Source organism: Brassica oleracea, chromosome C6, assembly GCF_000695525.1.
Source record: "Brassica oleracea var. oleracea cultivar TO1000 chromosome C6, BOL, whole genome shotgun sequence".
Lineage (NCBI taxonomy): Eukaryota > Viridiplantae > Streptophyta > Magnoliopsida > Brassicales > Brassicaceae > Brassica > Brassica oleracea.
Genome location: NC_027753.1, coordinates 31,544,574 through 31,558,683, shown reverse-complemented (window position 1 = coordinate 31,558,683; position 14,110 = coordinate 31,544,574). Strand labels below are relative to the sequence as shown.

Here is a 14,110-nt window from a genome sequence, read left to right as displayed (position 1 = left end):
GAGGGGGAGCTTACGTAGTTGTACTCTTTTTACTTTTACTACGGTTTTTCCCATTGGGTTTTCCATGACTAGGTTTTTAACGAGGCACCACGTAATACAAGATGGATGATCAAGGGGGAGTGTTATAAATTAAGCATTGAAATGATCATCCACTTCTTTACCAAACTCAAGCACTATGATCATCCATTCCTTTACCAACTCAAGCACTATGATCATCTACTCATCAAGCATTATGATCACCCACTCATTTACCAAATTAAGCACTATCTTTGTTATTTTATGTATTGTTGTTCACTATAAATACCATCACTCATCTCACTCTTTTGTACACCATTACATCTTCTTCTTACTTATAATAAACTCTCTCACTTATAGTAGTGTTATTTGCTTCCTACGGGTATTAAATTCTACTCTTATTTAAATTTCACGATACTATAAATTATAAGTTATTTCATAACAAATTTAATCTATAAAAGTAATATCTAATATTCGGTTTGCTTACAGTTTTAGCATTATAGAGCTGAAATTATACAAAAGCCATGCATGTAGATTTCCATTTAATTCGTGCTAAATTGCCAATTTACATAAGAACGAAAATCAATTGTGATAGTAGCGGAAGTCCGGTCACGAAAATAAATTGTGATAATATGCTCCACCAAACTAACCGAACAAGTAAACATCCATTTCTTAATTATTACCATCGGGTGGAGGAGAAATTAAATAAAAATAGAAACAGAAAAAAAGACGAATCTAAAAATAGAAAGAATGCTACCAAGTAGAGATGTCTCTATACTTTGCCACTCATCCAATCCTTTAGGGAATAATCTTCTCTTTAGCAAAGATTCTCGCTTCTCTATCATTAACGTATCTGTTTTATTTCATACGTTCTCTTTTTCTTCTTTTTCAATTATGTGAACAATCTTATTATTCTTGATAAACTTCCAGCTCATCATCTCTTATTTTGGACCTTACTGAAAAATAAAAATTATACATAAATTCAAACGAAGATATATATTCTGATTATATTTATTGTTGTTATTGTTGTAGGTTATTTTCATCTTGTTTCAATAATTATAGAAATGGAATAAATAAATTATTGGCTGTTATAAAACGTGATCATAAGAATCTAATGGCTCTTGGTCACTAGTTTAAAGCACGAATTTCGGCTTTTAATGAGAAAAGAAATAAAATTCAATTTAATCCTAGATTTGAATGATGGAAACCGGCTACTTTTTCATATCTTTAACCTATGTTTACCATTATCAACGTAGTTTTTAATATTCATTTTTATCATCTCAATGTTAAGTCGATACATAACATTTACAAATGCTATGTTAATTTCTATGAGTTCTTAATTCAAAATTAATTGGTAAAAATAAACACATTGTCAAATTAATTGGTATAATTTCTATGAGATTATATATTACTATGGTTTACATTTTGATGTATGGTTCTTAATACGAACACATTGTCAATGTTTTTTTGTCATCTTAATCTTGATTTCATTACAATATTTTTTAAGGTTCATGAGTTTTGAAATCAAAATTCATTGCTATATATTAAATATATTTGTTATTCTAGATTTTATTATACTTGTATGTTGACACTCGAAATTACATAGTTTTAGTGCACAGTAATCTCGGAACTAAATTAGATAATGGCATACATTTGTGACTTCGACGGAACACTTTTCTATATCATTTGACACCACTATATGTTGACGGTAAGTTTATAATTTATTTCAACAAAAAAATCTCATGTGTTCAGAAGTCCAACAACATCAATTTCTAATGCTTTCATGAATACCAGAGATCTATGAGTAGCATTCTGATAATTTCGTCTTAATGTATCACCATTTCTAGTTTTAAAAAAACTATATGGTAATAATTGGGAAAATAGGCATTTAAATTCTCAAATATTTGAAATCACCAAGTTTAATACTGAACTATTACTTGCATAATTTTATTCTCCAATTAATAGTTGATTTGGCCAATTAGTGACTAAAAAAATCAGCCTTTAAATCATAAACGATTCTCGTTAGTTTTATATCAATTATACTCACCATTGAACATGACAAACTCAAAATCCCCAAATTCAAACTCTAACTTTAAATGAAGATGATTTTTAGCGACGACAAATGCGACTTTTGGTGATAAGAGAATAAATCCAGCCCAATTACGGAAACAAATATCACCGGAAATCACATTTTCTATCACCGAAAATCATTTTCACTCAAAGCTAGGGTTTGAATTTTGAGATTTCTAGTTTTTCAAGTTAAGTGACGAGGATAATTGATATAAAAAACTAACGAGAGTCGTTTATGATTTAATGGCTGATCTTTTTAGTCACTAATTTGCCAAGTCAACTATTAATTGGAGAATAAAATCATGTAAATAATAGTTTGGTATTAAACTTGTTGATTTCAAATAGTTGATAACTTAAATGCCCATTTTCCCGGTAATAATTAGTTCAAACAAGATTTCTAATCACACAAACAGCATATTCAATGGGAAATCAGAATGACTGACGTGTCATCCCAGTTGAAAATATGACGATGGATGCACCTCGTGGGATGGTATACAAAAGCTCACACATAAGCATAATGACCACCAATAGAAAACCATAGCCATTTAATCTTTTCCGGAAAGTCAATAAAATATTTATAAATTATTATATGAGCATCATGTTGTGTGATTTATAGTGTTCCAACCACAAAGTGGAATTCTTGTAGGTTTGACTTCCAACCACAAAAGAACACCAAAGAGACCGAGCATATTTCTGGTTGTTGCTTTAGACCACTAGTGGAGATATGCTTTTTAATGTTATGTATGCGCTTAAAAGACTGCAATTGCTACAACTATGAGGAGAGTGGAATGCTTATGCATCCTCCCGGATTAACTTGGTGTGGTAGCGAAGATGGAAGACTCCGGAGTTGCACCCACAACTTGGTTGTGCGGCCGATGAGTCCGAACTGCTAATCTTATGGCTGTACCGATTTTTGCTTAATTTCTAGTTGTTTCTATTTGTAATGATGTCTACATGGGAGAATAATAAAATATCACTACTATATAAAAGGGACTAATTTTAAGGCTTTTCGAGGGGTCCACGCCAGGGGTCCACGCCAGCGCAAATATTCTCCACCAATCATTAAGGCACGTCATCTTGATTTCTGCTGAAAATCGTACTGGGCCATTGTAAGATGTTGTTAGGCTTAAACAAGTTTTCTCTATTTGGCCCGAAATATATAAACCCATGTAGACCATATTATCCTCTTCGTTTTATCCAAGCCTAATTTGTAACGATCGTCAGATGGTCCAAGTTCTGATTGTCTCTTCGCCGACTTAACCGCAACAACAATGAGAATCTGTTTTCAAAGCTTCTTGATTACTAACCAATTCGAAACGCAGCTAATTAACTCGTCACCTCCTCCCTCTTGGGCCTATAAAAACCGATACCTCCTCTTTCTTTGTCGTTCAGAATCATCAAAGTTTTCACATTCCCTCAAATTCATCAAAACATTCCTGAAATTTGCCATGGCAAACCGATCACCGGAAATCACTTCTAACGGCCAATCGTCTGAAACAACTGTAAGGGTTCTTCTGCGATTTTGTTCGAACAGGTTTTACCAGGCAGTGGAGACTCTAAACTGTTTTCAGGCTTATCCATTTTTGGGAAGCTCGCAATAGGTACGTATTGTGACGTCTTGCTATCTTAATTTACATGTTTTCGATGTATAAAATAATTAGATCCTTCTACGAACTATAGGTACTGTCGTTGAGGGTTCATCACTCCTAACAGCCAAGAGAGTAAAGAGTTAGTGAATGTTTTAATTGTGCCTATTCGACTATGGTGTTTTCATGATTATGTGCCTCACATTGTTTTTCTTCATTCAATGACCTTGATTCAACCTACCAATAAAAACAACAACAATTTTGTGGCAGAGTTTGAAATTATTTATATGAACGAAAAATCAAAAAGAAGATGAAAAAAATTAAAATTATAAAGGAACCTTAAAATTTTGTTGTTAATATGACCTATCAATAAAAAAACAAATTTGAATAATTCTTAATATATTAAAATGAGTCTCTAATGTTCCGATTTATTCATTTACAAACCATAACAACACAAGTTTTACTCCTCACTCAAGTAACAAACCTGAGAATTATAGAACTGAACACAATAGCATATTAAGCAATACATTGCTAAAACTAGGAAAAAAATGTTTATATCAGCTTTTACAATTTAAACTCAAATTATATCTTTTATTGCTTTTTCAATAAAATAGTTTGAAGTACATAATATTTCCAATTGAAATGAAAAATAATAATTTTCTTTGGTTAATAATTATAAGAAAACAAAAAATAAAATGTAAAATTTTAAAAATAGTAAAACAATGTATGTATAGTGTGGGCAAAACAAATTACTAAATTTAGATGGTGATATCTCATACTTTCATGGTAACAACCTAGAGATTATTTTGTCTAACCTTATTTCAAGTTTAAATGTTCATTCTTAAAAAAAAGCTCTACAACTAGACTTGCTAAAAGGCCAAAAAAAAATATGTGGTAAGACAAACAGTCATACATCAAATATTCATCTTTGCAATATAAAAGTTGTTGCTATACTTTTTTTCAAAATAATAATTTTATAAGTTATTAAAATATCAAAGTCTTAATATGATTATTTTATAGATTTTAACTGTTTTCGTGTAGCTATATTTAATTTATCCTTACTTTAATATGTCCTACACATAAATACGCATAATGCCTTTGTGTCAGACTTCTCTTTCCCTCTCATATATATAAAACCTCATATATCTTTTAAGTGTTCCTTTTTTTTTATCTTTTATACTGCTGATACAGAGAATAAAGACAAGGAATAAACAATTAAGCATACATGTATTGAAAATGGTGAGCGCATATAAGTTTTGTTTCCAGAGGTCTGAAATCAGGTACTCTCCTAACACAAACCATAATCTCACAAATTTGCCATTTATGTCTACAAAATATATTACATGGGTACAAACATCTACTTAAAAAAGTGGACATACTTTCATGTGTATTAATATTTTTAAAAATATACCAAAATGCTTGATCGTTGGGTTTAGTATTAAGTTGAAGACTTTTTAGATTTTCACGTTAGTAAATGTTATTTTTAAAGTTACACACTGCCAGCATTCTTTCTTATGATTATTATTATTATGCTTCTCTAAATTAAACCACAACCCTCTCAGATCAACATGCATAATTTATTTCTAGCTCTTTCTTCGTATATTCAAAAATCTCAACTCTAATTCGCTTCCGGATTTTTGTGCATATATTGAACTTATATGAAAATTGCGCTGTAAATTTAGGTTAAAGGAAAACATAGAAAAAATATTAATTAAAGAAGAACTAGATATATACCTACTTTCCAAGCTAAAAAAACTCTGAAGATTTTTAGGATAAAAATTATTAAATGATATATTTATACTAAAGTTAAAAGCAAAATTACATAACTGTACGCGCGGATAATGGACCTAGTTGTACGTAAAAAAACAACACGAGAGGTTTTCGCCCGAAATAGTATTTCATCGTGGGCCTAAAAGTAACAAAAGAAGGCCCATATGTAAATGGGCTATCTATCTTAGTGGCGCGAAACACAGTAAAAAAATTGCAAAAATGTGTCAAAAGGAGGCAAAACCACCCGTCAAATCCTTGGCGGGAAAATCAACGAAAAACCTCCCAACATTTTTATTTATTCATTTTCCTGGAGCCTCCATCCTTCGTCTTGTATCTGAGCTAGGGTTGGATCTGCGAATCGCAACAAAAAAAAAAAAAGAGAAATGGATGTCGAGAATCAGAAGACGATCGTTCCGAAGAAGCGGAAGAGAGAACCCGCGGCGATTGAGAATCTAAGCCCCGAGGTGAAAGACGCTCAGATCCAATCGTTGAAGCTGGAGATGGAAGGCCTCTTCGCCTATTTCAGGCAAACGATTGGTCAGCCTCAGACGCCAGATCTGACCGATTCCTCCTCCTCTGTGAATTCATCGGTGGCGTTGTTTATGGAGGAGACGAGCTTGCCCTTGTCGAAGCTCGTGGATGAGATTTTCTCGAAGCTGAAGGAGAAGATCGGAAGCGCCACGATGGCTTCCGTGAAGACGGCTGTCGTCTCCGTCGGGCAGAGAGTCAGTTACGGCGTGCCTGACGCAGACGCTGATGTATTGGAAGATGAGAATGAGTCTTGTCTCTGGTGCTGGGAGGTAACTCAATGTCTTATTCAGTTTTAGTAGTTTGTGTGTATGCTTTCTATTAATGGTAATGGTTTTGATTTCGAACAGACGAGAGACCTGAAGATGATGCCTAAATCTGTTCGTGGATTGCTCAAAGTGAGGCGGACTTGTCGGAAGAAGATTCATGAGAGGATTACTGCTGTTTCTGGTAAAATGGAAGATTTATTTACTCTCTATTGATTGTTTTGATATGATGTGGAAGGCTTATTGGTTGTGTTTTTGTATTTACATAGCAATGTTAGATGTGTTGCAAAGAGCAGAGACTGAGAAGTCGTTTAGATCTGATCTGAACAAAGCTGCTGAGAAGCTTGGGAAAGTGCTGAGTGAAGTGGATATTCGATCCTTCATGGATAATATGTTGCAGAAGAATAGTACTGAGATGTAAGCATCTTTTAGTTACTTCTTTGTTTTATGTTGTTTTTGTTCTTACTTAGTTGTTGTTTTGGTTGTTAAAGGGCTGAGAAAGATGCGAAGAGGGAAGAGAAACTGCTTCTTAAACAATTGGAGAAAACTAAATGTGAAGCTGAGAAGGAAAAGAAGAGGATGGAACGTCAAATGCTTAAAGAAAAATTGCAACTTGTAAGGATATGATCTAGTGCTGTCTATTCTCTGGATTTGTTATTTTAATTTTGAAATCTGATCATTTTATCTATTGTTTTCAGGAAAAGGAGCAGAAGCTGCTACAGAAAGCACTTAATGACGATAAAGAAAAGGAAGAGGCCGAGTCAAGAAAACGGATTAAGAAACAGCAAGATGAGTCAGAGAAGGAGCAGAAGCGTAGAGAGAAGGAACAAGCGGAGCTAAAGAAGCGGCTTGGGGTGCAGAAACAGGCTTCTATCATGGAGAGGTTCCTTAAAAGAAGCAAAGACACTTCATCCACCCAACCCAAACTTCCTTCCGGTGAAGTAACTGCTCAGGGTAAGTCATGTGCAAAGCCTGAGGATGAAACTAGAACAGTTATTCAGGCCATTGACAATGCCTTTGCAACAACTTGTGAAGCTTCAGTTGCTGATATTCGCAGGTATGGCAGTTGTGTTCATTGGTGGTTGATCTGCAAAGTATCGTTTTGGGTATTGTGGTCTGAGTTGTGTTTCTTTGTAGGGAACATTTTGCTTCCTGGCGTCGGCTGGGTCATTCGAGAATACATTGGGGGATGCGTAGGAAGCCAAAGAGTGAACTGTTTCCTAAGCTAAAGCTATCTACAAATAATGGAGGTGAACCTAACATGGAGAAGCAAGGAGATGAATGTGAAGAGAAACATTTAGGTGATGTATCTTGCATTAGGCAGAGCGAGTCTTCGTCATCTGGTCGTAAGAAGTCCAGGAGAGCCATGAAGTTGTTACAATTTGATAAAAGCTGCAGACCTGGCTTTTATGGTATTTGGCCAACCCAAAGGTTAGTACTTATTTTGAATTTTAAAAAATATTAGGCATTTAGCTAAGCATATAGATCATTTGTTAGTTTTTAGTCAGCTAGGAACATGTGAAATCTTGTCTAACTCCAAGCTTTTAGCTTCTCCATGAGTTTGTTTGTTACTGCTTTTGCATAGTTGGCAGCTGTCTGTGTGACTACCTCTTCTCCATGCTGTTTATTAAAGCCCATGAGTTTGTTTGTTACTGCTTTTGCATAGTTGGCAGCTGTCTGTGTGATTACCTCTTCTCCATGCTGTTTATTAAAGCATAGTAAAGAATGTCCGAAGACAATATAGTTCTTGTAGAGGTTGATCTATAAGTGAACTAATCTTCGTCTATTTTGGATATGTGGTTACTACCATTCTATGCATTCATTTGTAGCTAATTTAATGTAGTGATTGCATTAGTGATTCTGCTAGAGTTGCAACAATAATTACACTATATGCTGATAGTGATTCTGCTAGATTTGCAACAATATTATTCACTCTCTAAATTTTCTTACAAGTACTGATGGTTCTTCTGTTGAACATTGACAGTCAAGTTGTAGGGCCACGTCGTCCTCTGAAAAAGGATCCGGAATTGGATTATGAAGTTGATAGCGATGAAGAATGGGAAGAGGTAATTTAATTTATTTTAACACTCTCCTTTGGGAATTATTATGCTGTTACAACCCAAGAACTCGACAAGAGATCACTGGCTAATAAGGTGTTTTTGCTTTTGTATAAAGGAACAAGCTGGTGAAAGCCTTTCAGATTGTGAGAACGATGAAGAGGAATCTTTGGAAGAAGGATGTTCGAAGGCTGATGATGAAGAAGATGATAGTGAAGATGACTTTATGGTGCCTGATGGGTATCTCTCAGAAGATGAGGTATCAAATGCAATTTTAGTTTTTAACTAACTCTTCATAAATTCTTCTACCGAATGGTTTTGCTTAGGTGAAAAAAGTTTCTTAATGTAAACAAACTCTTGTGATTGTTTTGTTCAGGGGGTCCAAGTAGACAGAATGGACCTTGATCCGTCTGAACAGGATGCAAGTTCATCTCCATCTAAGCAACAAGATCAAGAGAGTCTAGAGTTTCGTGCACTATTACATCAACAAAAACAAGTGCAAAGTTTGACTGACCACGCTCTTGCGAAAACACAGCCACTGATTATATGTAACCTAACGCATGAGAAGGTCTCTGTTTTAGCTGCTAAAGATCTAGAGGGGACACAAAAATTGGAACAAATATGTCTGCGAGCTCTGGTGGTGCGTGCATTCCCTTGCTCATCTTCTCTCATTGAGATATCGATCAGTGACATACAAGATGAGGATCAAGAAGCAGCGGCCAAGTCATCTTGTAGTCAGAGCACTCCTCCATCAGCTTCAAAAGCAAAATCCATACCAGACTCAGATTTACCAACAATTGTGAGTAGATTTTTCTCCAAACAAAGAACATCTTTCATTATATATTTTAGATAGCTCTAACAAGAAATTGGCGTGACAGGTATCAACAATTCAATCATGCTCTCAAGGAATCAACAAAGTAGTTGAAACATTGCAGCAGAAGTTTCCTGATGTTCCAAAGACCAAACTAAGACAAAAAGTGCGCGAGATATCAGATTTCGAGGATAGCCGTTGGCAGGTTAGTTCTTACATGATGATACTTTGATTGATCTGCTCTGAGTGAGACAGAATTGCTTATCCTTTGTTCTAATGAACAGATAAAGAAAGAAGTATTGACAAAGCTTGGACTATCACCATCACCAGATAAAGGCGTTAAGAGGCCGAAAATGATATCCACATTCTTCTCTAAACGGTGTTTGCCTCCTTCCACAAACCCACCACCACCCGCTTTTGTTGAAGAACCAGCAAGATTGGATAATGAGAATGATGCTTGAGTCTCTCCTTACAGTTTCCATCTTTCCTTTTTTGGATTACATCCCTCAAAACTCTTTTTGGCTTCTTGTGGATTCTGATTGTATGATCGGGTAAAGCGTTTCAGATGAGGGAATGAATGATAAATCGGTTAAGAAGTAACCTGAGATGTGTTTTGTTCAGGTTACAAGTCTACGCATAGCCTTTATAATAAAATCTTATGTATTTTGTAATACAAGTGTCCCTTGTGTTCATTGCAACGTTTTGTATACTATCTTTAAGTAACAAAAAAAAAATACATGGGACCGTGTAAAGTACTATTTTCGTATCGAAATTTTTTTTCATAGAAAACCCAACAAGATCAATTTTACTGTAACCAAACAAAATAAACTGAACTTCATTATGATTTATGTTTCATGTATATATATTAAAAATTTATTGAATGCAAAAAAATAGTATACTAAGCGAAATAGTTTTATCAAATAATTATTTTTAATACTTTTAGCTTGATCTTTTATATGAAAACCAAATTCAACTTCAAACCATACTGATAAAAAGGTACCGAAGTATAATGAAGTAAAATAACGCAAGACCAATGCAAAATGATGCCAAGAAATCAGGAAAGGGTGTCTTCAAACCAATTCTGAAACTTAGCCATCTCCTCAGCAGGCAAAGCAGCCAAGACATAAACACCTTTACTATCTCCATCAATGTCTGGAAACAGCAAAACTATGTCTTTACGATGATACACAACGGGACAGCAATACTTAGGCTTTCCCCATGGATACTCAACCTCCGCAAACCCTAGTTTCCACCACGACGAAACCAAAACCTCCCCATGTGGGAACCCTTTGTACATCTCTCCCCAATCTATAGCTGATCTCGCGTATTCATCCGTTATCCGATTCGCACCTTCTCCCACCATTTCCACTATCCTCCCAAACGGCTCTTCGAGCAATGCCTTTCGTTTAGCCTTCGCGTACGCGGTTAAAACTGCGTTTCCGGTGTACGAAGAGGGAAGCTGAGGATCCAGCCTCCCTCTGATGTCCACCGCGTAAAGAATCGTTGATTCCTTTTCAAGATCCTCTTCTTCTACAAACGAGAGTGCCTTGCACCTCCAAACCAAAGCGGTTACGACGTTGAAACCAGTCGCACGAACACAACCGGTACTACTGAGACTCTCTGAGGCCTTCTCCTTCAGCCTCAGGATTTGTTGAGACGATAGCTTGAAGATGTTGAAGTCTAAGTGCTCTGAAGTGGCTTCGAAGACGGTTGTTGTTGTCTCGGAGTCTTGGAGTTGGACAAGCTCGTGGTGTGGGAATGTGACACGTGGTGGAGAACGAGCTTTGAGAAGAGTACGGTCGTTGCATGGAGGTGTTGATAGGGGCTTCTCGCTTAGAAGGGAGGCTAAGTTGGCGAGAAATGTTTTGAAACTAAGTCCGTCGAACGTTGTATGGTTTGTTGAGATTCCCATTGAAAATCCACCGCACTTGAATGATGTCACCTGCCCATATTTTTAATTTTTAAGTATGTATACATATTGATCAAACTATAAAATATTTCACTAGTCATGAACACATACTACATCACAGACATATAATGATGTCCACTAGTTTTGACTGATTTATGTTCGGTTGTCAATAAATAAGCAACCAAGAAAACCAGCATTTTAATTCTTTACGCGGCACAAGTAGATTAATGTTGCAATCATTTATTAATTATTTAAAAAGTTTTATTAATGGCTAGCAAGTAGCAACTAAAATAAATTGATATTGCGAAAAACATTAATATATCTATACTTTGATAACTTTATACTAAGTGTTAACTAGATTCCCACCCACAATTTTAAATAAGGTAAAAACAATATTTATGTCAGTATTGTTGTACATTGGAAGAATTTCAAACCTTTTTGGCATGTCAGGACATGATTAACATGATTAACCCGGATCTCTTAGCCGGTTCTTAACTCATGATTTGATATTTTTTTGTTTTTTTTTAATTTTATTTTACAATTTAGACTAAGAGACGGCTCTTATATCTTTTATTTAAGAGACGGTTCTTAGCTATTATTAATTAAAAACTAAGAACCATCTCTTACCCGAAGATAAGAACCCCAATTAATAAACTCAGGTTAATGATGGTCTTCTCTGTCTGCAGGCAAAACTGGAACATTCCGAGTAAATATATATGTCACATGTTGCTTTGTGTTTACATGTTTCGTTATACTTGATATATACATAGTTGTTAAGGATTGAGTAGGGTGGGTTGATTTACTTAAATTAAAGATCTCCTAGGGGTTTTTCTTTTCCTTCAGGTTTTCGATATATCCGTTTAGCTACCCAATGCATATGATTAGTCTTTTTGAGTAATGTTTACTCCTAAATATTTTACTTAGCGTTTGTGGTTTATTACAAATGATTAGAGTAAATCCTTAATTACATAAATGATGTATTTCATTACAAATATTATTTAGATTAATAAACTAAAAAAAATCCGACGACACAACAAATCACTTGAATAATGTTTAGGAAACTATTAATTTTGCCTGCCTATTCGCCTGTTAAAAACATGTTGACTGAAAGATACTATGAACTGTTACCGGTCATGAAATTTTATAACCGGAAGATCAGTGAAGCAAATCTTAAATTGTTTTCTGAAACATGTGGAATAGTAAAACAATTGCTAGTTTATTTATCTACGTTGGAAAATCAAAATCATATTCGAATCTAAACCTATATCAACATAGTCAAACAGTTACCATTGTCTATTGCTTACATATATAAAATGAACGTACGTGCTCCTTTATTTGACAACAAAAAAACGTGAATATGAATCTTCTTGGTTTGAATCTTTCGTAGATTTGATTATAAATTTGATTATAAGTGGCAACTTCGATATCTTGCATAACATTTTATCATTTTTTAAAAATTTGTATTTCCTTGAACTAAGGTTAGGGCTTTAGTCTATCAGTTCACACGTCTTGGTTTGTACGATGATGTTATTTTTTTGTAACAGTTTAATTTTAATAATGAAGAACTTTGTGAACAAAAAAACTAATCTTCTTGGTTTGTTCTAAAAAATACATATTTTATTTGCTTGGATCTTTTGTTGTTTTTCTTAAGATCCTGTTGTACACTCAAAACTGGTAAAAATAAATATTTTTTGGATATTAGTCCAAAAAAAACGAATTAATTCACGTGGAAAAGTGTAGGTTTAGGATTGAATAATAGGAAGCAATTTGTTGGTTACCTGAAAAGCAAACAGTGGTTGGTTATCTTTAGGCAAACTTTGAAGCTGACTTGTAACCAATTTAGCAAAAGCTGGATTTGGATAAACCAAATCTCCAAGCTCCTCTAAAGTGTACTCACTCGCTGCCGTTACAAACCCAGCTCCGGCACCGTTACAGTCAACATCAAGCCGACCAGAGCTAGGGTTCACCCGAAGTCTCCCTGCCAAAAACTCGTAAACGTCCATTGCTCTCACCAACGCCTTTCCCAGCATCTCCGACACAATCTCCGGAGGAAAATCTTTGTTTGGTCGGAAGAAATGAACCGTTTGGACATCGAAGTTGAGAACTTGGTCGACATTTGACAAAAACATAGATTTTCTCTCATGAGTTAAGGTTTCTTGAGATGGGAAAACGAGTGATGCTTCTTTGATCGTCACTTTGAGATCTTGAAGAAGCAATGATGAAGATTCTTGGTACGAAGTAGCCATCTCTCTCTCTCGTTTATTTGTGTTTTGAGTGGAGTTTGTGATTTAGGTTTGAAGCTTAATCTTTATTATATAGACTAACACATGGTGATAGATGGTTATTAGCGTGTAAATTATAGTATGAGATTATCCATGGTTAGTAATATATGGATCCCACAATAAATGTAGCATAAGTTTTGAAACGGAGTTGCATGGAAAAATCAACTGGGCGTCGCTTTAGTCCAGTCACATGGAAGGTCCAGTCACATGGAAGCGTTTATCGTTTCTTTAAAAGCAAAAATTGTCACTGTTGTTGCTTTTTTGTGTTGTGTTAATTGATTTGGGAGTAGTGATGGGCTTGAATTGGTGGGTGTGAGGTAGACTTGGTGATTTATTAAAGATCTGATAGGAGGAGTTTGAGATGTCGGCCTTAACTACATACATATAAGGCATGTGATCAGCCTTTTACGAGTCAATTCAATTTATATGTGCCAATCTTTTTACTTCTCCATTTGGAGTTTATGGAATAATAAGATTTTTGTCAACATTGATTATCAAAAAGTCAATATTTAATTTGCAGTATTTTTTTTTATCAACAATTTGCAGTATCTAATTAAGGTTATTCGTTACAACAGTAGACGAAAAAAAACTACGGTTACGATCTACAATTATCTTAATTTTGTTGGTTAACTTTTTTCATACAGATGATTTTATCTTTATTTTGTTTACTTTAGATGTTATTAATTTAAGTTATAAGTATTGGGTTTTGATAGAGAGAAATTTTCTCTTTCGTCGCTCTTCTTCGTACTCTCAGAACACCCGCATTGAAGGTTTATGGGAGGAATTCATACATAAATCAAAAAAAAAAAAAAAAAA

The 14,110-nt window shown here is 34.7% G+C and overlaps 2 protein-coding genes across 2 annotated transcripts; one reads left to right on the top strand and one right to left on the bottom strand.

Annotated features, from left to right (window-relative positions):
* Positions 1-5,786: 5,786 nt before the first annotated feature.
* Positions 5,787-9,700, top strand: LOC106296747 (chromatin assembly factor 1 subunit FAS1). The gene is made up of 11 exons (XM_013732971.1): positions 5,787-6,241; positions 6,320-6,419; positions 6,505-6,652; positions 6,727-6,850; positions 6,934-7,292; positions 7,373-7,666; positions 8,220-8,301; positions 8,411-8,551; positions 8,669-9,091; positions 9,171-9,308; positions 9,388-9,700. Exons 1-11 carry the CDS (start codon positions 5,825-5,827, stop codon positions 9,562-9,564), a joined length of 2,403 nt encoding a protein of 800 aa, XP_013588425.1. The 5' UTR covers positions 5,787-5,824; the 3' UTR covers positions 9,565-9,700.
* Positions 9,701-10,002: 302 nt separating this feature from the next.
* On the bottom strand, positions 10,003-13,403 carry LOC106298662 (omega-hydroxypalmitate O-feruloyl transferase). The gene is made up of 2 exons (XM_013734802.1): positions 12,791-13,403; positions 10,003-11,045 (listed from the first exon to the last, which is right to left on the bottom strand). Exons 1-2 carry the CDS (start codon positions 13,256-13,258, stop codon positions 10,158-10,160), a joined length of 1,356 nt encoding a protein of 451 aa, XP_013590256.1. The 5' UTR covers positions 13,259-13,403; the 3' UTR covers positions 10,003-10,157.
* Between the last annotated feature and the right edge of the window lie 707 nt (positions 13,404-14,110).